Source organism: Festucalex cinctus, chromosome 10 (assembly GCF_051991245.1).
Source record: "Festucalex cinctus isolate MCC-2025b chromosome 10, RoL_Fcin_1.0, whole genome shotgun sequence".
Lineage (NCBI taxonomy): Eukaryota > Metazoa > Chordata > Actinopteri > Syngnathiformes > Syngnathidae > Festucalex > Festucalex cinctus.
In genome coordinates, this window is record NC_135420.1 from 9,898,683 (window position 1) to 9,923,875 (window position 25,193).

General features: G+C 39.9%; 1 protein-coding gene across 5 annotated transcripts in view; it reads right to left on the minus strand.

The window, feature by feature from the left end:
• sgip1a (SH3GL interacting endocytic adaptor 1a) overlaps positions 1–8,294 on the minus strand; it is a 57,800-nt gene extending 49,506 nt beyond the window's left edge. For all 5 annotated transcript variants that reach the window (XM_077534843.1, XM_077534846.1, XM_077534842.1 and 2 more), the window contains exon 1: positions 7,822–8,294. In XM_077534843.1, the coding sequence (XP_077390969.1) occupies positions 7,822–7,831 (10 nt within the window). In that variant the 5' untranslated portion in view covers positions 7,832–8,294. The remainder of the gene's footprint in view (positions 1–7,821) is intronic.
• Positions 8,295–25,193: the final 16,899 nt, after the last annotated feature.

The window sequence follows — 25,193 nt, forward strand, 5'->3', positions numbered from 1 at the left end:
AGTATTCCAATATGAAACAATGGAGTACCACGACATTCAATCTCTTGCAAACAAAGGGCTGAGTGAACAAAACTATATAGCACACTGGAGGAAGGTTTGTCTTAAAGCATATATAATTTTCATCTGGTTTTGAGCAAGTTCATTTTTGGGATCTCGTGTTTTCTCAGAACCACCCATCTATAATAAAGGAATAGTGTGTATTATTTAGTGCACATCGAATAATTAACCAATAGATTGCAACGATTTTGAAGCACAAGCACTATGGTGCCTCAGAGAGACCACATTTCGCAAGGCTACCACAAATTACGACCAATTATTATTCACAGTGCGCGAGCAAACGGGCGGAGTGAACAAGAGTGGCTAGTAGAGGTGTGCAAAATTTCCGATTCTTAGATTATTCACGATTCGGCCGTGGAACAATCGAGAACGATTCACAAACGTCCAAATTCCGATTATATAAATATGCCAAGGGAAGCGAAACTAAAGTGAACCGGAGCGAAAAGTACGCGGAACTGAAACGTAGTAGCGCGCGCGGTCTTCGGGACGCTTTTGGGACGGACCCGCCTCGAGATTCAAAACAACAACAAGCATGGCCGAGCTGACCAACCCACCTCTTCGTGAGATCAGACCTGCTCCGAAAAGGCAAACAACTTCAGGCGGAAGTATCAGCTAGCTGGCTGCAGTGCGTCGGTTAGCGTTCTACAGGGCGCCGCGCAGTGATACGAACGAACGAACAGAAAAGTAGTGGCTGGCGGTAATGGCGTCTGACTTTATTCAGAAAAGAGTATTGTGGTGGAAATGTATCACGCTTTTGAAAACAAAAAGTTTTTAGAAGAAAAACGCTTTATTTCCGAGACCCAGCTTGGTGGACTATTTTCCTCTCGTCCAACGCCGAAGTCAGTGCTGATCGCACACACGGGAGGTGAGGATCAAATTGAGATTCATGTTAAAAAACCCGAACGATCCCATTAATGTTTACACGTTCATGTTTACACAACTTAGAAAGCAGGAAAGCACTTTTTTTATTTTTATTTTTATTTTTTTTAGGCATTTGTATTGAAGTAGTAGTTCACATTGTCTTTCATTTATACCTCAGTGCACTTTTGAGTGGATAAAAATAATATATTTTTGCTCAATGCTATGTTTTATTCTGTTGAAGACTGAATATACTTAAAAGCTGTTGTTACAGAATGAGGACTTGAGTATTTTATTTACTGTTTTGACCTGTTAACTTGATACTGAAATAGTAGTTTATTTAGGCCTGAGAGGACTTTTGTACTATTTTTGTAACTAATGTACGAAACATTAAAAGCACCAAAATACATAGTTTTTTTTCTGCTGCCTGGGGGGGAATCAATAATCGTTTTATAATCGAATCGTAGCCTCTGAATCGTAATCGCAATCGAATCGTGAGGTGCCCCAAGATTCCCACCTCTAGTGGCTAGTAGGGGTGTTAAAAAAAATCGATTCGGCGATTCTCGAATCGATTCAATAATTTTTATTTATTTTTTTTTTTTTTTTAAGAGCTCAGAATTGTTCATTCGGTAGTCTTACCGATTCAACGTCTTATCATCGTTGCCTTTTTTGTGTGTGTGTGTGTGTGTGTGTGTGTGTGTGTGAATCGATTTTTAAACTTCCATTTTTAATGGAAAAATATTCAACAAAATGTCTGACTTCGGGTTAGGATTCACACCTTGAGCATGGAAGAATGTTATATGAACGGAACATTAAGCCTTAATATTTTATTTTAATGCTGTTCAAACATGAAACAGATTACAACCTCTATAAGACTGAAATTTCAGATAAATAAATAATACATTTTCATATAAATATTACACTCTACAAGCTTACTGTATTAGTATTAGTATTTTCTAAATTTGAATGAAAAAAAATCGCAACAATCGACTTATAAATTCGTATCGGGATTAATCGGTATCGAATCGAATCGTGACCTGTGAATCGTGATACGAATCGAATCGTCAGGTACTAGGCAATTCACACCCCTAGTGGCTAGCAAGAACTACCTAGAGCGGCTAACAAGAATAGCTAGCTGGAAAAGCTAGCAAGAGAAAAGCAGACAAGCAACGGAAGCCTGAAGCACGGGATTCAGAGACGACCATCTACAGGGCCCCTAGCTGTGGAAGGTAAGCAGCCATCGAACACATTGGGTCCCACATCATGCAAGCACCAAGAGAGGCTAACTACTGAAAATTGTACGATGATTTAAGAGTTGTTTTTTTTAATATATATATTATTGAAATTAACAGTGTTTTTTTTTCAAATGAATGAATTATTAGTTCACCAATAGATAGCACTAGATAATGCACATTGTCCCTTTAAAAAAATAAAAAAAATAAAAATACACAATATGAACATCTCTGTTTCTTCTCAAACCCATTACCAAAACAGTCATGAGTCAGCCTCATGGCAGTTGCCTGGAAACCAGATGGTTAGCTGCAGAGATCCTCTACTACTTACTGTGGGTCAATTGAACATAATAGGCAAGAAACATTTTGAGGATTTGGTAGCCTTCTTGACAGTATGCAAATATAATGATACAGCTATACATTTTAAGCCGACAGATATGAACATCTTGGTAATATATTTGTCAGGGGTGGTGGGGGATTGAGGACCTAAGTGGAGGGAGGCAAGGCGAGGCGAGGCGGCAGCGCTCTTAAGCATACTTTAATTCAAAGTACAACACAAGACCAAAACCGGGAATAAACTTTCTTAGCCTCAAACTAAAACTGTCAGGACTCACAGGCGCAGGTAATGAGGTGTGACAAGGACAAAGTCTTGACCAGGACTGAACGAAAGCAGGGAACTAAATAAATACACATAGTAACGAGACGAGAGACACCTGGACAAGACACAAGTGGTAACACAAAAGAACGGGAAAATGAGCACAGGAGGACATGATAAAACTTGATGAGACATTGACAGAAAAGGAGACACAAGGAAAACGACCAAAAACCCAAACCAAAACCCATATCATAACAATATTGTAAAAGCGATTTTAGTTTGTATATTGCCAGGGCAGGTACACTTAACGAGAACTAAGACTATTATGTTGAGGCTCTCATAATATAAGGCATATCTTTCCTGAACTCTGGTCTGCAGCAATAGGGTTTATTCAAATTTATCTTGCAGTAGACCTGGCCCGGAAGTACTTTAAATTTATGGGCCTTTGGGACTGGAACTGAAAATTAACACTTTGTGGTATGTTCTATTGTTCATAGAAATGTTTATTTGGAAGAAATTTAACACATCATTCCTGTAATGACCAAAAATTTTGTTGAGAACTTGAACTTGAGATGCAAAGAGGTCTTCTTGTCAGACAAAGACAAGAAGTATTGACAACTAGCTTCTGTGCCTTGCACATAAAGTAATCATTAGATTTCTTGAACCCCGTGTATTATCCATACAAGCCATGGCATGAAGCTTTAAAAAGCAAAGCTAACAGGGATTAGCTTCCAATTTTAACACGACTATAATCCGGCAATCACACAGGCCATGCTAAGCCTGAGCTAGCCATGCAAATAGACTGCAGCCTGTTTTTCTCTCCAAAGGTGGCTGTCCAACAGTTTGGCCGGCTAGTGAAGAATCTGGTCAAAGAAAGGACAGCAGCAGGAGAAGGGGAGCTTTACATGACCCGATTCTTAATCAGACTTTAAAATTGTGTCCGTTGTAGTGTGACATTAAAAATGCAACATTGCATTCCAGTAGCATGTGTAGTATTTGATTAGCATGTCTCCTTCCAAGTTCTGAATCTGAGGTAGTGGGTTTGAATTTGAACCTTGTCTCAGACCCTCCCCTAAGTGGAGTTTCCATGTTAGCCTCATTTTATTATGGGTTTTCTCTGGGTATTTTGCTTGAAGGACAATGATCGTCTGGAGACCAGTCCATTGTGTAGTCCGTGCTTGAAAATATATGCATAGATGGCAGACAGACCATTATTATTATTTTAGAGTTGTCAAGCCATCACGCTCGCAAGTCAGCAGGCCTGTCTGACCGTGGAGGATTAAACTGTATTTTACAGATGGACTCTGTGGTGTCAGTCTGACTCCCAGACAAGTGTGCTGTTTGCTTTGGGTAATGTGGAATGTTGGCAAGGTGTGTCATTTATCAACCAGTGACGTTGCTCACAACTGCAGATTAACAAGATATGAATGATATTTAACAGTAAAAGTTTAAAAATCGGTCTTATCCGGGGTCGGGTCACAGGGGCAGCAGCTTTAACAGGGAACTCCCTCTCCCCAGCCATTTCGCCTTGCTCCTACGGGAGGGAGGGGGGGAATCCCAAGGTGTTCCCAGGCCAGCCGAGTGACATGGTCTCTCCAGCATGTCCTGGGTCATCCTTGAGGCCTCCTGCTAGTGGGACATGCCTAGAACACCTCAACAGGGTAGTGTCTAGGAGTCATCCTTACCAGATGTCCAAGACACCTCATCTGGCTCATCTTATGTGGAGGAGCAGAGGCTTGACTATGAGTCTCTCCCAGATGACTGAGCTTCTCAATCTAACTCTAAGGGAAAGTCCGGACTAACCTGGCAGTAGCCATATTGATAATTGTGATTCACACAAGGGAGTTCTCCCACATTACCAATCTGAGACTTCTCCACAGTGATTTGCCTGGGAAAGGCGGGACATTCTGTACTATACTTTGAGCTGATTGGACGATGCAGCATCTTGTGCACGTTTGTTTTGACCAATCATAGCCACGGACGAAAATGTGATATTTTTTATCGTCGTAGGGGAGGGAAAAAAAGAAAAAAGAAAAAAAAGCACACACATCTTTGCCAGTTAAAAAAAGCATGAAGCGCCTCTCGCTGTTCAACATTCAACAAGGGAACAGTGAGTCATTTTGTGAGAACAGAATGAACTGCTACGTCTATTTATTCATGTTAGGTTAGTTTCCCACGGTGTCTGTGCTTCCTGGTTTTGTCACAGCTGCATATCCCGCCCCCAAACACAATATTGCTCTGTGATTGGTCCGAACCACCAGTGGTTTGGATCTGTGAAAAATTAACGGGCTTGGTACAAAAAGTATTCTCGGGCGTTTGTGAACTCACAAATACCGGGAGAATTCAGCTTGCAGAGCAAGTTTAAATCCGGACACCCTGTGGAGGAAACAAATTTCAGCTGCTTATATCGGGGATCCTGTTCTTTCAGTCACAAAGCACAGCTTGTGACCATAGGTGAGAGTAGGAAAGTAGATTGATCAGTAAATTCTTCTTTGCCATGACAGAGCGATACAGAGTCCACATCACAGCAGATGATTTGAGATTGCGGCTTGAAGAAGCCAACAGTACCACATCATCTGCAAAAAACAGAGATGCAATACTGAGGCCACAAAACCAGACCCTCTTAGGGCCTTGGCTGCATCTAGAATTTCTGTCCGTAAAGGTTATAAACGGAACCGGTGATTAGGGGCAAATGATTGTCACAAATGGATTTCTTTGTAATTGCATGCATTGCTTCAGCATTTACTGTTCTGATTATTAAACACTAGAGGTGCATCAACCAACCAATCAACTAATCGACAACTAATTACTTATCAAATAATCACTAAAACTGTTGATATTTTCAGTCGTCAGCAAGTGGCAAAATGGCTACAACCTGAGATGGATAAAAACAAGCAGATTTTGTGCTTTATTCATATTCCACAAGCCCAATATTCAGAATGCCGTGTTTAGAATAGTGGGGGTGCATACAATAATTATTATTATTATTTTTTTTTTTTAGATAATGAGTTGACTTCCCCTCCAAAAATGCCTTGACAATAATATGTTCTATGCAACCCCACTAGTCTAAATACGATATTCTAGTTATTATTGCATTAGTGGAATATGAGTTAAGCAGCAAAATCCATATCAGAAGGTGGTCATTTTTGCTGTCAAATGAAAAAGACATAACTGTTGCTCAGGTCTCAAGTAACAACCAATCACAGCTACAGAAAACAGGTGAGCTGTGATTGGTTATTGCTGAAGCTGAGCTGTGATTGCTTGTTACTTGAGACCTGAGCAACTGTGATGTCATCTTCATTTGACAGCAAGTGGCAAAATGGCTGCCCTCTGAGATGGATAAAAATGGTTGGATTTTGCCTCATCACTCCTATTCCACAAATGTATTAAATTAATCAGAATGTCATGTTTAGACTACTGTGGTCACATATAACATATTATTGTTAATAAATTTTTAAGGATGACTTCCCCTTTAAAAAGTCATTGATTTAAATTTTATACTGACCAGTTAATTTGACTTTTTCATTGTTGCATTGAGCTCTTATTAAAGGTTAATATACATTAGCATCTTGGTAAAGCGCTGAGGGGCGAAATGTGTTGTATATTTAAAAAAATTGCTCATTTTTAACTGTGTGGGGTGGATCCCTCCTTATTTCCTAACATCACTGGCACCAGTTGAGACTATTTCTATTCTGTGCGAGGCAATCTCTTCTCTATCCATCCATCCATCCATCCATTTTCTTGACCGCTTATTCCTCACAAGGTTCGCGGGGGGTGCCAGAGCCCATCTCAGCTGGCCCTGGGCAGTAGGCGGGGTACACCCTGGACTGGTTGCCAGCCAATCGCAGGGCACACGGAGACAAACAACCATCCACACTCACAAGCACACCTACGGACAATTCGGAGCACCCAGTTAACCTGCCATGCATGTCTTCGAATGTGGGAGGAGACCGGAGTACCCGGAGAAGACCCACGCAGGCACGGGGAGAACATGCAAACTCCACCCAGGTAGGCCGGAGCCTGGACTCGAACCCGAGTCCTCAGAACTGGGAGGCGGATGTGCTAACCACCCAGTGACCATGCTGCCCATCTCTTCTCTACTTTTGGTAAAATATATGTTAATAGAAAATAACCTAATTTAAGTATTTTTTTTCCCTCAGGATCCTAATTTTGAATAGTTAAATACATGAGTGAATAAATGAATGAATGAATGAATTAATTAATTACTTAATTAATTAATAAAGACTGATATGAAATACTTATATTATAATCATTAATCAGATATACATTCCAGTTATATTATGATCATATACATTTCAACCTTAGCGCCCTGCCCTACTTCAACCTAACAGACTGAGCACCGGGGAAGATAAATAAATTGTAATATTGAAATTTTTAATTGACAGAAAAGGAATAATAAAAGAATTCCTGTCGACAGCCAATCGCAGACACATCAAACCAATGGTATGGTAATGACTCAAAATAAAACAATTTAGAACTACAGTAACTGGAAGAGATAACGAGTGGAGGTACTCGAGTACCAGCTGCGGCCTTCCGCTTAATGATGTCATCCAGGAGTCGTAATTAAGCTATCATTCATTTATAATTGTCTTGACTATGGTTAATGACAACTACTGTACAGCTCAATCCAAACATGGACAGGAGCAAAGCCATTATACCCAGACAGAGAATTTACACAAGAGAGCCAGCTGGGCACATAAGCCCCCCTGCACAATACCTCCAAGTAATCCTTTACGAAGGGAAGGGGGGAAAGGGGGTATGTTGTGTATAAAGACAAACACTCAACTAAACAAAAGGTATACACGGTCCAATTAGTGTCACTATTATGCCTCTTCGATATAGGCTCTGTCTGTGCCTTTTTCCTGGGAATAACATTCAATTCATTGGAATGTATGCACTCAAAATAGCATGACAGCTTTAGACATTTGAACCTTTTCAACATTCACTTGCCATCAGAATCTGTTATATGCACTTTAGTACACGGACATAAAAGAGGGATTATAACCTGAATCGCTACAGGAACGAGCGCAGCGTGTTAATAAAAACATTTAGACTTACCTTCCATCATGGTTGCAGATTTGCATTCCTCTACTTCCAAGGGGCCTGAATTGAAAGCTGGGGATGTGGGGAAGAGAAGAAGAAGAAACCCCAGTTACCGGACAGCTTCGTCGGAATTGATGGACAGCGGACGTCCGTGTGTGTGGCTAACGCCCTGGCTAACAGCGAGCCTATAACACCCCCAGCAGTCGCCTGCTTACTAGCCAGGGAGGGAGAGACATACAAAGAGTGAGATAGGGAGCTAGAGATGAGGTGGGGGCCTGGTCCGGTCGGACTAGACGCAAATAAGAGCGAGGGGCTTTAATCCATTGACGCTGCTGCTGCGGTGACGCCTGCCTCTGCTGCTACTGCGGCGCGAACCAACACATTCAGTCAGTAGAGATGCTTAGAGGAGGGGAAAGCTAAGTGGGGGTTAAAAAAAAAAAAAAAACAGAAAGCGAGCGAGAGACGAAGGGAGGCGAGGTTTTGTATGTGCATGTCTGTTTGGATGGAAAGAGGTGGTGGGAGGCAGCTTGATGACGTCATACAGGCTCAGCCAATCCCTGCGGCTCGGTTAGAAGTCACACGGCCTGCAGCCTGACTCATTAGAAAGCTTTCTTCCTTTAACGAATGCCGATTGACAAAAAATAAATAAATAAAAAAATACAAAAGGCAGCGCAAGCACACGCAATGTAAGAAGAAAAGTGAATACAGATGCACTGGGTAAATACACATAACAAGTACAAAATAAACACATGCATAAGCCCCTACCTTATTTTGTCAGATGTATTGTGTTGTGCTTGCCCAACGGAGAATGTCAATTATTTGCTCACAGGCAGAGAATAACTGCTATTGGGATCTCAGTAACCACCCACATTTCGAGCGCGTGCGCACACATTGCTATGAACACAACACACAAGTGAGCAAAACTGCTCTGAGCTTTACAGACGCACTATCTACAGCTGCTCCAATGCGCCTGCTTTTGCCCGGCTCGGAGTCTCTATTCGTCATTTCACTCCCACGTAACACTCGTGCTATCTATTCCTTTGAGTTTTCCTATACTGCACCGGGATAAAGGTTGACTCGCGTGACCGTGACGTCATGGCATCCCAAGCTTTGACATGCAATTTCCACACAACAATACAATCAGTGGCTGAGATACATCGATAGCGACCAAGTCCAATCAACCAACCACGCTGATGAATGGTTTTGGCGCCATCTACTGGTGACTGTTGACACTACTTGACTAGGTGCATTCCATACTAAAATGCAAAAATGTCCCTCTCCAAACAGCTTTTAAATACCATCGACAGTATAAGATGAAAAAGTGCAACGCTCTTATTATAAATAAATAATTAAATAAAAGATTTCTTTAATTGTATGTTATGTAAGGCGAGAGATTTGGTATCCATCCACCCTGTGGCCTTTTTTTTTTAATTTTTTCATTCCTGCCTTTTATCTCTGGGTGGCAGTCAGAACTTTCTTCATCAGAAAAGTCAGGCAGCTTCAAGGTGAACGTGGCATTTCCGTTTGCAGTTCACCTCACCAGTTACTACTTTATTTATATTTAAAGGGGACAGCACTGAAAAATGTAAAGTAGCCCGTGTAAAGCTTGTACTTTGTATTCTCTCTGTCTCTGTCTCTGTCTCTGTCTCTGTCTCTCTCTCTCTCTCTCTCTCTCTCTCTCTCTCTCTCTCTCTCTCTCTCTCTCTCTCTCTCTCTCTCTCTCTCTCTCTCTCTCCCCCTCCCTATCCCTCCCCCCCTCCCCAGTGGTGCCTTGAGATAAGAGTTTAATTTGACTGGAATTTAAAAAAATAAAAATAAAAAACACAAAAATTGTGTGTATTTTAAATGAGTAAAAATAGCAGATGAAAAAAATACAGCACTTTATTGAGAATTGACATCATGAAATATAATTAAAATAAATTAATTAGTTTGGCCCCCTTGACCATCTGGTGGCAGAATACAGACAGACATGAATATACTTCTTCATTAGCTGTGTCCAAATTCATTGGCTGGTTCCGCCGAAGAACCATTAGCAAACTGGGATCTTCGAAGGCTCCTCCCTCCCTCACGTAGCCTCCATAAATTGTGGCGCTTTTGGACAGGCTTAAGTGATACTTATGTAGAAAGATTAAATACAAAAATGTATGTACTTGTTTTTTGCAGTCGTTTTGGTACATTTCTCAGATCAAAATTGAAATTTGTAAAAGAGTAATTGTATTTCTCAAAACAATTTGTGCAAATCACAATTGTATTTGTATTATATTTTGTATGTGGAAGATTGATTGCAAGAAACTGGGGGAGATTTACATTTCACTTTTTGCACTGTTTTTGAAAACCTCATTGTTGTACAGAAAGGAAAAGACAGCACTGCATATTAGAAAGAAACAAAAATAATAAGAATTAAAAAAACAACGTGTGAACATCATGCGACAATCTTCTTTGGGAAAATTGTGTTTGCAACACAGTAGTAATTACAGTCCAGCTTTCATACTTCCTTTGGGTCACTAATCCCATCTGCATCACAGCAATTCATCACTTCATATGAACTATTTAAGAAAAGTGGTTGACAGGTTGATCAAATGCTTCACATTTCATTCCATTAGAAAAAGTAATGATTCACTTGAGAAAAAAAGGTCTAATGGAAATGTTTTTAACTATTTCCAATGTTGGGTGTTTTAGACAAATAAACAGGAGCGATCCATTAATACATTTTGATCAACATGACATAAGCAATTGTAAATATCAGGAACAGCAGAATATTGCATAGAATCATTTGCATGGATTTACAAAAACATTTGCAACTTGTTCAAAGATGTATAGGAGACAAATACTGTATGTCAATGAATTGATGTGCTTGCTTGATTATGTTGTTACCCGTGTTGTCCGCTTAGAGGCGCTGTCGCCATAACTATATTAGCAGGAGGAAACAGAAGTCAGACAGGTGTTGACCCAGAAAGGGCATATACAGGTTTTTGACTGCTTTGGTGGAATTTTTGTATATTGTACGCTTGCACCTGTGTTTTTATGGATTTAGTGCCTTTTATGATGTCAATACTAATGAAGTAAGCATTACAGAGGCAGCACTTCATTAGCCCATCATTTGGGATAGTACAAAATGAAAAACTGCTTCTTTTTTTTTTTTTTTAAATGTGCACAAGTGACACAACGTGAAAATTGAACAGCTGGTTTTGAGAAATTCAATTTTGATCTGGGAATATACGAAAGCAACTGTAAAAGTAAACTCGGCTGGGTCTAAATGTGGGGTGCCTTCAGGTACCTCCATGTTTTAAGTGTAGAAGAAGAGCGGGCGTAGAAGAAGAGCTGAGCATTGCAGGCTATGAAAGTGTACTCCGAAGGGCCCGTCTCCATGCAAATGAAGGCCAGATTTGAAGACCGCGTGAGTTTGGATACCAGCGTTTGCGTGTCATGCCTGAAGTTACAACATGTGGCGAAGAAATTTGGCCATAGGAGGATGAAGCCTACAAATTTGGACACATGGCTTTGGTCAGAGACTTGAGAGGGCAGAGGGAGGTGTGACATGAGGCTTCTTCCAACTCTTATGAGCAGTTAGAGAACTGAAAACTCCCTCTTGAAGTTGAGTTCACTGCCACCATGCAGCACTTTTATCTCAAGTTTGAGCTTGCAAGTCAAAACAAAACAAACATTTGAATGATGGCTCGTAGCTTGAAAAACTCTGGGTTGGTTGAGTGATCAGTACAGTAGTCCTTTTTAGTGCAGTCCTCTGATTGGTTGGGGTAAACATGTACTGAACAACAAAGATTGATTTACGCTGAGGGACTTTTTAAGAACATTTTGGCAAATTGAGGATTGGTCGGGCACCACCATTGCTGACTGGCTTGTTTCAAGCTGGAAAAGGAGTTTCTTTGGCACGTCAGGAAACTCATAACAAACATAGTCATACGGCATTTTTAATAACTCTTAACAACTGAAATTAAAATGAGCAGTTATTTCCCTATAATTCTTTTACGTCTGCTTCTTGACCTACTGCATGTATGCAGCCACACTGAAGCACTAAAGTGTCGCCAGATACTGCAGATCCAAAAAATCCATACACCTATTTTAAGATGCGTCATGAATTATGGGTACAGAATTAAATGCGTCACTGGGAGGCCCGGCCAGGCTCCTACTGGAGCGGAATATTATGCATGTACACTCACACATAACCTATTTTAGCAGCACTCATGGGTGTTGTAGGTGGAAGGAAAGCCTAGAAAAATAATGGGTAACTGGCGGCCTGAGAGCCACATGTAGTTCATAGCTACATTCTGAGTGGCTTCTGATTAATACTGTATCTTCCAGAACTGAGCAACCCCTCACATTTCTGCTGATTTTTAATTTTAATGGGACAACACTGCAGATACAGGTGGTGCAATGAAAAGTAGTCAGTGAACAGCTTAAATAGTGTCATTAAAGGGATTACACCACTGTATTTTAAGCCCTTCCAAAAGTTAACTATAGGCATATAATGAGTCAATCTTCCCTTGACACCATGGCGATGTCATTTTCTATGAAATATTAGGTGTTTTGCAGGTTACTTTTGTAATGCGCGTAAAACGCCTGATTCCATAAAACCCCGCATCTCCACGTGTGATTGCCGCACCCCCGATTGCAGTCTGCTGTTGGACATCTGCGTTTGAGCACTGAATGCAAGCCATCAATTCTTCAATAAACATTTGAAACAAACCGACTCCTAGCCGCATAAATCCTGAAGGAGAAGAGGAGAGGGAAGAAGAGAGAGGAAAGAAAAAAAAAACACTTGAGAAGGTCTCAAACTGGGGACTTGCTGCTTACAAAGCATGCACACTAACCACTATACTATTTGCTCAGTTAGGTTCAGTAGTGCAAACGTTTTACTTGTACTTTACACAAGTGTCAGCCAGACCCGGGGATTTTAAGACAGCCAATTGTCATTGCACTTCGTCATTGCAAATGTGAAGGATAATTGATTGCTTTGAATTCATGTGGACAGAATGTTTACTGATAAAGGCTACTTTTGTCACTATCTCTGGTGGTCTCAGAGAAAGTGGGCGTGTGTTTAGTCCGCAGATGCGGTACAGGGGTCTGTACGCACCTAATGATGTCACAAAGTGACAACAGCTGTTTTTTCAGGTTGGGAATGGCTGGTGCTTGGAGAGCACAGAATAACCTCAAATTTCTCATAGAGGGGTGACACCATTTGCGTCATATTTTTGTTGATGAATTATCACTTTAACATGGCTAAAAGCTCCAAAAAGTTGATTTTCGTGTTGCTGTCTCTTTAATAGCTAATCCCCTGGCAACAAAAGTGAGAACACCCCTTTGTGAAAAGGCCCAAAGTGTCAATATTTTGTGTGGTCACAATTATTTCTCCAACACTGACTTACATCACTAGAGTGGACCCCCACATACTTGCACAAATAAATAAATCAATCAATAAAAAATAAATAAATACATTTCCCCACTTTTTTACAATTCATTTCAATAGACACTTGTTTCACTTGTGGGCCTGCGCAAATATTCAGTCCGTATTTAAGATGTCATGTTTATCTTACATCTGGTTAGGAAGTGCATGGTCCTCTGTGGCCCCCGAGTAGTAATGATGAAAGATTGTGGCCTATTTATACTTTTTTTTTTTTTTAATGATAGAAGATACAGAAGGCTTTGATACAGCATCTGAAGAGAACTGTTGAAGCAATGGGAGTAATTACAAAACGGCCAGCAGTTGGCAGCAAATTATAAGAGATCAACTAGGGCCATGTTGCAACAAGCTGATTTCCCCCACAGTTTTAAATAGATTTGTGAATCATGATTAAACTTAACTATATTCTAATACTAATTGCTGCAAAACTGAAACAGATAGAAACATACTTTTTTTTTTAATCCTGATGAAAGAAGAGACTTCAATCTTTCTTTTGGTTGGTTCTATGTTTTTTATAACAATAGAACACAATATTCTATGGGTCTTGCAAAAAATCAGTCAAAATCCAGTAAAACAGCCAGGAGCAAAGGTGGTTTCTTCAGTGAAAACGGCTGTGAGTGAAGGAGTTAATATAGCTTGATTGTAACTGTGAAATACTTTGCAATGCAAAGCATGTTTTGAGTTATTTAGACAAGGGACCTCTGGAAAGACTAAATGGCATATTGGACTTGACATCTGTTTATGAAACTAAAGCCCAAGATTGGGCAAATTAATATAACCAAAATCTGTTAATTTGTCAACTACAGAATATCAATTTTGATCATTTTTATAATAAAAATGTAAATAAATCAAACTAAAACAAAATTCAAACAAAAACAGCCTGCCTATTCAGAAAATAACTGTGGGTATATACTTGGATCATTGATTCAAGTCCCAGGTGAGTCTCTTTGATATTAACAATAAATTATCAAATAATTTTGGGCTGGTGTGTTCATCAAAGACAAAGAATATGAATCTACAGGGCCTGTAATATTTATATGTTCCTCTTCCAAGACCCCTGCCCTTGTCTCCTCAGGAAAAAAAACAACAACAAAAACAAAAAAAACAAACGCATGGTCACATGATCATGGTGTGTAAAGGTACACTCATTTAAAAAAAAAAAAAAAAGTAGTTATAAGTCCAAATACTGGAATACTGGAACTGACTGTGTAGTAAAAAATAGTCTCAGAGGCATTAGACTAAACAGAGCAAGTCCAGCTGACAGGCATCAGCCTCCTCAGCATCATCAAATAATTAGTCAGTGGGTGTCATTTGTTGTGGTGTGTATGTATGCTTGTGTCCCTCTGGGCAGGGCAATAAGTGGGGTAATGACAGAAGAGTGTGACTGGCTGCCAGCACTCGCAGACAGCGCATCGAGAGTGGCTGGTTGGCACGTAGGCACTGGAAATGGCATCCTGCCATCCTCTCGTCTTATCAACCAACATGTCTTTGAGTGGAATTTTGTTTTGGTTTGACTGCAGCCTAATCGGTGGGTGGGTGCTTTCTGATCATCACCCCTTATCAAGTGTTTGCGTTGCACGGGGCGGTGGCTGTAGTGGAGCAGGTTGGAGGTTTGCATGGAAATGGCACAAGGCCTTGAGAAAGGAGACGTGACAGATGCAACATAAGGGAAGACCCAGTACACATGTAGAGACAAAATAAAAAAGTATATTTACATTCTTAACACTCCCAGCCATTTTCACAGAAGCAACCCCCTTCACTCTCGGCTGTTTTGCTGGATTTTGACTGATTTTGCAAGGCCCACAGCATATTGTGTTCTATTGCTATAAAAACATGGAACCTACCAAGAAAAAGATTAAAGTCTCTTCTTTCATCCGGAAAAAATATATATATTTGTATCTGTTTCCGTTTTGCAGCAATTAGCATTAGAACATAGCTAAGTTTCATCATTATTCACAAACCTGCTGAAAACAGAGAAAAGCCCTGGTGATCTCTTATACTCTACTGCCACCTGCTGTCCATTTTTTGTAACAACTGCCATTGCTTTAAGTGAATCTTCAGGTCAGAAGCTGCATCAAAGCCTTCTGTATGCTCTAGCATAAAGAACAACAACAACCAAAAGCGTATAAATATGTTTTTGGGAATGAAGAACAAATTATTAAAAAGCATATTTATATGTTTTTTGGGCTTGAATGAGTTCGCTTAAATGCAGATTTGCAAGGTAGTTTTCTTTAGTAGTCGTTTAGTTTTGTTGCAATATATTATAGTTTTATGGTAGGTATGATAAGGGCGGCACGGTAGTCGAGTGGTTAGCACGTCCGCTTCCCAGTTCTGAGGTCTCCGGTTCGAGTCCAGGCTCGGACCTTCCTGGGTGGAGTTTGCATGTTCTCCCCGTGCCCGCGTGGGTCTTCTCCGGGTACTCCGGTCTCCTCCCACATTCCAAAGACATGCATGACAGGTTAATTGGGCGCTCCGAATTGTCCCTAGGTGTGCTTGTGAGTGTGGATGGTTGTTCGTCTCTGTGTGCCCTGCGATTGGTTGGCAACCAGTCCAGGGTGTCCCCCGCCTACTGCCCAGAGCCAGCTGAGATAGGCGCCAGCAGCCCCCGCGACCCTTGTGAGGAATAAGCGGTCAAGAAAATGGATGGATGGATGGATGAGGGTAGGTATGATAATTGCTGAAGAGTTGAAATGTTTGTGTGAAAGTAATAATTGATTAATTAGTGTTATGTGCTGAGAGGTTTGGATCCCAAAGGCGCAAACACAAATAAGATTGTATCTATTTATTCACATTGAGAGGCAGAAACTCAGAGACGCTGTACACAGGAACAGGTGGACAATAATCCGGCAAAACACACACAATTCTCAGACCCTTAAATAGACAGTCAATCAATCTTATTGGTTGTGGCTAGACATGTGAGTACTAGTACTGACATGGAATTCTCTGACTGGCTGTTAACCCAGTAATTACAGATTGTTCCCGACAACAACAAACATCATAGAGCATAAAAGATCCTTGACAAACATCATAGAGCTTAAAACCAGTTGAAACTAGATGGTTATATCATGGTTACATCAGTTCAAAACAGACACTTGACCTCCCAACTTAACAGGTCATGAACTCAAACTTAATCCAGACATGACAATTAGGTCTTGAAACACCTGAGGCAAAATATGCGTACACCCTTGTATCTTGTAACCAACAACCTTCATTACTTCAAGATACTGTTCTCTACTCAATCTGGACATTTTCACTTAGGGGTGTGCTCACTTTTGTTGCCAGGGCTTTAGTTATTAATGCTTGCACAGTATTTTGAGTTATTTTTGTCACTTGAGGTGTGGAATTAGGACCAAAAGTTGAACAATAAAGAGGCTTTATATACAAAAACACAAAGTAATCACAGAGAGCAGGACTGGATTCAGATGGCCTCAAATAAAACTCAAAAGCACAAAATAACCACAGCGGGAAGGCCTGGATGCAGAACACATGGAAGAAAACTTGCATGGTGATTGAAGAAACTTCAACGTGCTTAGAGAAAACCTCAGCTAAGGAACCAACACATATACTGACAAAAGTGTCATTCCGTAATTCTTACTAGGGCAATGCACAATTCTATGTAACAGAATAAAAGCCTGTATGATAAAATACGAGTGAGTCGTAATCACTAATCAGCACCCCTCGGCGCTAAGTGATGGATGTGATGGACTGAACACAAAACTCAGGTGCTGGCCCATGGGAAGCATCACATGGAACGACACCTGCTCCCTTTCAATTTTAATAGATTGCAAACCCAAACATATTGCAAAACAATACAGGACAAAAAGCATTTGTTTGGGTGTACAGTCTGGCACCTGATAGTCTTACTCTCCGGGCATACTGTTACGAAACATGATCAGCATAATTCACCAAACAGATGAATAATTTCTCAAGCACATGGTCATTATTTATTGATCTTGACTAATCAGCCTGAATGAATTCACAGTCTACAACACACCTCTACATTAATGCACAATTGTTTCAGGAGAATATTAGTGCATTTGGAAAGTATTTGCAATACGTCACTTTTGTATGTTATAGCCTCATTCCAAAATTGAATAAATAATTTATTTTCTTCGAAATTGTACACACAACACTCCATAATGACAATGTGATTCATTTATTTATTTTTGCAAATTTATGAAAAAAACAAACAAAAAAACTAAGACATCAGATGTAAACACATTTTCACAACCTTCGACATGAAGCTGCTTGTCTCAACATACAAATCTGGGGGAAGGGTATCGGAAAAAATTCTTCTGAACCCGATGTCACTCTTTGCAGTACTTCAGACCTGTTGTAGAGTGGCCAGTTGGAAGCCCGCTTCGAGTTTGCCAAAAGGCACCTGTAGGACTCTAAGAAAGAAATTGATGCGGTCTGATGAGACAAAAATTGAGCTCTTAGAGGAAGGCTCCGCCCATCACCTGTTTTTTTTTTATTTTTTATTTTTATAATCAATAGACAGTGCAACGTCTAAGTGGAGTGCTGCCTGGTCAATGGGTTGTGAAATTAAAAACACCTACTAACTTTGGCCAGCAGATGGCAGCATTGTATCTCTTTTCAATGGGCTGCCAGTGTATGACATTACAATGAAAAATGAGGGAATCTGATGAAATAGAACGTTTTCAAGTGTAATGTGAATTATCAAAGTGTTTGTCACATTAAATCTAATTCACAAAGCTTCACTAAACCCAAATTATTAGTGACAAAGTCACTGTTGTGGAGAAAAAAGTTTGTTTTCTATTCTATTTTCGCTTGGTTGTTACTTAAATTACCTCTTTTCAAAAAATGATTACTAAAGAACGGAATAAGGTAGAATTATACTTCTTTTTTTTTTCGAATGAAAAAATGGAATGCGGTCTTTCATGGTACCCACCATGTTTATGTAGTCATAGTACACAATGCTCTGTTTGCATTGAAATATTAGTTAAAATGCTTGAAATTGTCTGACACTGTTGGTTTGGCTGGACACGGGTTGGTTTTGGATAACGTTTGGCAGTAAAACAGTTAACAACAAATTGGTTAGCTGACAACATGAATCAAAAAAATTATATTGTGTATATATTTGAAAGTAAAATCCATATATCATTTAATGGGGCTTATTGGACTTACTGTCTGTCAATTTAATGCATTCTGACCCAGTCGTGTATTGCACACGTGATATAGGTCGATTATTGTATCATTCTCTTCATGGAAAAATTGTTAAATATTACCTCTGTAAACTACTGTTTACATATGACTAGAAACCTATGCAATAATAAATTAGTGTTTTTGTTGTTGACCATTTCAAATCAGTTGTGATTTTATTGGTGATAGATGTTAAAGAGAGAGAAAATGCCTCTATGCTGTACCAAGGTTGCTTGCAAATGACGACGGTGATGTTATCCTACAGGGAAATGTCTGGAGAATCTGTCTCGGTATTCAATATGCACAGTTGTTATGGCAACCTGACGGAGAGGACTTGGTCGTCCCTTCAGTGTGAGAGAGGACCTGCTCAAATCCAACATGTATTACTTGTCATATGGTTCATTCCAAGAAATAATCCTTGGATTCATTTTGATGCGCTTGCTAGAATGTTATAATCAGATAGATTATGCTTTGACACCCGGTGTAACTAGCCTCAACTTACAACATTTTTGGGGGAATCTCTTTGTTTCCTATTATTTATCATGGCCTCGTGAATTTTCATCATTTTTTTTTAATTAATAAATTATTATTATTATTATTATTATTACATTTAGTTTTAGAAAATAAGCCTTATTGGTCAGCCTTATATGTTTTAAAATATAGAAATGTAGCGATAATTGGGTCGTCTTTTGGACGAATTAATAATCTGGACGTTACAGAGGTAAATTATATTTACCTCGATAACCTCTGGGGCACCACGTTGGTTTTGCTTTGGGTTAACAGGAGCAAACAACGACCAAAATCCTTCTTTCATCAGTCATTTATAATCTAAAGTCGCCACACTCGATATTCAGTGGTTCGTTGTACTAACAAAAGAATAATAATCCACTCGGAAACACAGATGACTTAGGCGGAATAGAGTTCATAAAACATGCATTTAGTCACGATTGCTACACTACAGAATCAAAACACTGCCTATCTAACTATTCTACCGTCAGAAGAAAAGAAACAAAATAAAGCGAATGAAAATAAGGAAGGAATGCGAATGAATGAGGAAACAGGGAAAAGAGAAATTTGACCTGCCAGATCTGTGATATGTTTCAAACGTAAGTTGCACGCAGTGGTACCAATTTGGGAATCAAATGCAGACTTACGAGCATCGTTTGCGTCGAACGAGCAAAAGGGTCTCGTGGCAAAGGGGGAAAAATAGTCAATGTTCGTTGAAAAAGGCAAGAAAATCAAAAAAAGGGGTTTATTCCACAGGTGATCAAGGGAAGCCGCTCAGGGGCCTGACGTAGTTGCGCGGCTCGTCCCTTGATTGGTCGGCGATTCGGCAAGGTTGGTTCTGCCGGACAGCTGGCCGACTCCAGATGTTGCAGCTCGGTCCGTACGCGCCTGCGTACGAGGAAGGCCAGCCGTTGGAGGTGAGCTGGCACCGCGGCGGGGCGCCACCGAGTAGCAGGTGAGGTGCGCGGCTTAGGTGCACAACCTTGAGTCCGGCGGTACATTGCAAGTGTACCCCGGGGCAGCGGAGTTCACCGCTGGCGGGCAATCAACGATGGTGGAAAGAAAAAAAAAAGGGAAAAAAGGGAGTAAAAGTGTCTTTGGGGTCAGCGTTGCAGTTTGCACCTGCTTTGGCGTGGCGTGGAGCGAGGGTCTGCTCTCGGCAACGGTTGCTGCCAGAAAAGAAAAGGCCACGTGGTTGGCAAGTTTCTTGGAACAAAGAGTTCGAGCAGGCTGGGACACTTGCAGGTCGTGCAAGAGAGTTTTTGGAAGAGGCTTGGAAGCCAGAGGGAAGAGGCGGAAGAGGAGGAAGAGAAAGAGCGAGGGTCTGCTCGTCCTTTTAAAGTCTCTGGGTGGGGCTTCAGTACGTGGTGGCACACCCTTCTGTTCGCCCGGGCAGACTTTAAGAAAAAAATTATTAAAGGGATTAATAATTTGGCATTAAATTTGGTCAGTCTGGCAAATCAGTTTTCCCACACAACCCGTTTAACACACATCGCAATTAATGCATCATAAACTAACTTGTGAGGTAACTTCTACTTGTCTAATCTGACTGAACTGAGAGATATTGATTATCTTTCATTCTTTATGGAGTACAAATGAAATAGGATGTTCATACACACAAAGATATAACACGAATCATTCGTAGTTCAGTTGTCTGTCACGAATTATCATGGTATAAATGTGTAAAATGCGGTTACTTATGTGAATTGTCACTAAGGATAGTTCCAAGTTTCACCACTTGACGGTGCTGTTGCTCCATCTAGACGTTCCAGGAAGGGTGAGACGCCAGAATATCCTTTGTGATTGATAAGAAGTCATGAACATTCCTTTGATCGGTCATTTGTGTATTCCAAATCATTGGAGCCATTTGTTCGGGCTCCGAGAAGACTGCTTGAAATACACTCCTTCGGCAGACGCATAAATTCCTTTGTCACCTGGTCAGCGGCTTCAAAAGAGCCTTGTTGGTGGTTGGGTGACCACCTGCAGAGCTAACCAAGCCTAGATCCTGTCTGGGAAGTGGAGTATTTATGCGACTGCAGAGAATTTGCTTTAGGAGAAGCAAACTTAAAAAAAAAATTAGAGGGTAGAGTGGGCCTAGGCAATAGTTGTTACAGAAAGTTGATTTAAAATTTTAGATGAAGAATTTGATTTGATTTTGTAGTGTTGTCATTGTCAGGTGACCAGTCTCACCCAAAGTTAGCTATGTATACTGTATAGTGTATAGTAAAAGAATGGATGGATCATGGATGGATTCACAACATTGAGTCTGTTTTCTGGCCGGCCCAGCACACAATAATAGTTTTGATTTTCAGACTTGATTTGACCATAAATTGTTCTGAACACGCTTCATCCATTTGCATTCATGATCACACTCACTCAGTCTGTGATGCAGTCTCACACTGAGAATACCAAAGCCAAATTTTCCAGAGTATTTTTTTCAAGAAGTGAGCTGGAAACTTTTACTGTATGTATAAATGAAAACTCACAAAACAACGCAATTTTCTTGGTGATTTTGTATCTTTTTTTTTTGACCCAACTGCTTTTAGAGTGTAAAGCTTTAAAACTGCTGGGTCAAAAAAAAAAAAAAAAAAAAAAAGTTATCAAACTTTGGGTTGTTTTCGATCAAAAAAACAAAATTTCACCCAAAGGTTTGGTCAAATTGGCCCAAGTGCATCAGCCAAAATTGGGTAATTTCTGGCCCAAATCAGCAGTTATGTTTTTTTTTTTTTTTTTTTTTAATGTTCAATCATAAATCTAGTGAAAAGTTTGGTTGATCCCTTTTTGACCCAATTTGGGTTATTTTTGGCCCAGTTTTTTTTTTTTTTTTTTTGTACATGCCCACTTTACATTCAAGGGCTGTCGTGAATGTACAGTGACACGTTTGCAGCCCATAGACAAGACTGATGAATTTGCCTCCAAATTGTCTTTCAATGTAAAAACTAAACAAACAAACAAACAAACAAAACTGTTACGGTTTGTGGGAGGTTGTGGACCCAAGTGGAGGAAGGCAAGGAGAGGTGTGGCGGGTGTGCTCTTAAATAAGTTTGAATTTAACTCAGAACAAAGTGCAACACAAAATACAAAGTACAAAACAAGGCTGGGAATAAACTTACTAAGTGAAAACTAAACAGGTGGTACACACAGATGCAGGGAACAAGGTGTGACCAGGACAACAACAAAGACCAGGACTGAACGAAAGCAGGGAACTAAATACACATACCAACGAGATAACGAGAGACACCTGGAGAGGACACAAGTGGTTTGGGGAGCTGAATGGATAAACATAAGGGAACGGGAAAACGAGCACAGGAGGACATGATAAAACTTAACAAGACAGTCAGAAAAGGAAACACGAGGAAAACATGACCAAAAAAAAACCCAAAACCAAAACCCAGACCATAACAAAAACTGTAGGATCAGTAGGAGTTAATTTCTGCTTCAAGCATTAACTACTTTAGTGTACATAACGGATGCGCATTTTATTGTATAGTTCATTTTATGCAACCAACAAGAACGCAAGTGATCTTTGTCAGTGGTAAAAGTCAACCGTCAATGTTACAGAAGCTGTTGTTTCTCGGGTGCCAACTCAAAACCAAACCAATGAGAACCTACAGGAACACAGCAAAGTTACACATATTCTCTAAATATATTTTTCATGAATGTGGCAAACACACAATGGCTGACTGTCTGCAGTCCTGTCCAGTAAACAGTCCATGATGTTGCTCTGCATTCTCGACCACTTTATCATCACTCCCCTAATTGGCTCACGGGGTATAAATAGCCACATCCATCCCAAGACTGATTTACTTGCTTCACTTACAAGGTTGATGCAGCCCCAAGGGACACAAAGCGGGCCATTGGGTTATCTTTTGAGGAGCAACTGTTCAAGCAGATACAGGGAGGATAACTGATTTTTGCCTTTTAGTATATATATATATATATATATATATAACCATGTATAATATGCATTAATGTCACATTTTATAGATAATTTGTCACAGTAACAGAGTAACTAACTATAATCATAAACTACACAATTCACAATGCGACAGCCCCTTGAGACAAAGTTTTGATCAGTCAGGTGTTTATACAATTCCAACATAAATGTTTAGCTCATCCTTTCTCTTCATAAGCTTAAGATAGTAACTTCAGTATTTGACACAGCTCATCATGTTTTGGATTGGATTTTGGTTAGTTTGTGTTTTGTTTCTCTGCCTCTGCTTCCTTGCATTTGGATCCACCTTCCCTCAACCCCCCACACAAACCTGACACAGCTAACCATGGTGACACAAAAACAGGGTCCACATAATTTAACTAAGAGCTCATATTTAATCCTAGTAAATATGTAGGGCTGTGAACGAATTGGTGATGACTTGAATTGAGGTGCAAGTTTTCCGTTAAAATTAATGCCGAATCATGATTTTTGTATTCGAAGTAAGAATGAACCATATAACATATTGTTGCGTGTACTAGTGTCACATGAATGTTGGAATAGCAATGTGTGTGACATATGTATCCTATGTATGTACAGTAGATATGTTGGGAGTGCACATTTTTTGAGACCTGACAACCCCAAAGTGAGTGTCTCTTGGAATGTTTAGCTATAGTAAGTATTTTAAAGTCTTAAACAGTTAAGCAACCATTCAGTAAAACCCATCTAGGGAGTGTATCAAAGTCCTTGTGTTACTTTGCTCTTGGTCTCTGACGCTGTCCGAGCTCGAAGGTGGGTTAGCTTAGCGCTAGTTAGCTGCTATGACAGACACAAACACAGATGTGATCTGGTGTGGATAAAGCGTTATATAAGTGCACTCCATTGACCATTACGAGCAATTCGATGTTTTATTTTTTTGGAATATGACATGTTTTTGCCATGTTTTGCACGTGTTGTGCCAATACCATTACCAGTATCAAGAGAGGCCCTGATATTGCATTAAAACGCTAGCATTGGTATTGGGGAGTAAGCCTCCTTACACATAACGGGTCGATGCCATTTGCCAATACCAGTTTAGAAATTGTTTGCGATTTTTTGTGATTACAGGTATTCAGTGCATGTATTTCCTGTTTCACAAAGGCTTTTAACCAGCGCCTGACCAACATAGTAATGGTTTTTACATCCAAGTGAGTATGCAGTTCTTAAAAGATAAAATAAAATAAAATAAAATAAAATAAAATAAAATAAAATAAAATAAAATAAAATAAAATAAAATAAAATAAAATAAAATAAAATAAAATAATTTCCATTTGCCGAAACGGCAAAGCCGAGTATCGGAATCGGAAGCCAAAAAGTGGTAGCGGAACAACATGAAAAGTAACCCACTGGATGGATTCAGTGGTTAAATGGTAAACAAATATGGAGGCACTAGTCGTAGTTGAAGCTAATAAGTAAAGGTTTGGTAATGTCAAATACACACTGGTGATGAAATGATGTGTCCATATTGTTCCCTTTTTACAGTGCGATTGTGAAAGAGATTTAAATACAACATTATTACATAAACTCTATTTCCTCTTCTTCTCTTACAGTGGGGACTTTTCAGTCCCCAAGATTCATCACCATTTCCCAAGTTAACCATGACCTCAGACTCAAAAGAACAGTGGGAAATTTTGAACTTGCTGTCCCGACATACGTCATTGTCTTTTTAAAGGAGTACCCAGGGAGGCTCCCTGTCCCATTTGTCTCCACTTTCGTCATATGCACATCAAACTATATCAGAGACAAGATGAGTCGAGATCCATATTATGGAAAATTCAAGGCTGGGAGCTGTGGAAACGGAAAATGAAGGGAGCACAACATGAAAGACCCTGATGATATAATTCTCCCATGATTTGGAGTCAAGTCAAAGTGCATACGAGGGCAGAGCGCTTAACATGGGTCACAAGGAAATGAGATAAGAGGGATTTATTTTTCACTTGTGTACCCAATGAATGTGGCGAACTAAAATACTTTATTTGACGTACTGATTGATTTGACTTCAAAATTTTTTTATTTTGTTTTTATTTTTGATGTAATTTGATGTAATATGCTTCCCAAGCTGAGTGAACAGTTCAGGGAAGAAGGCCCCTTTTTGTTCCAGCATGACTGGATCAAAACGTACAAGTCAAGGTCGGTAAAGACATGCTTTAATGAGTGTGAAGTGGAAAAACTTGCAAGATTTGACCTTAAAACCCCTCAAACACCGTTAAGATGAACTGGAACAGAGCTTGTGAGACAGGCCCTCCCTTTTAACTTTGGTGACCTATGACCTCACAAATATTCCTGATGATGAATGGGCAAACATTTCAACATCTAACAAAGTCTTCT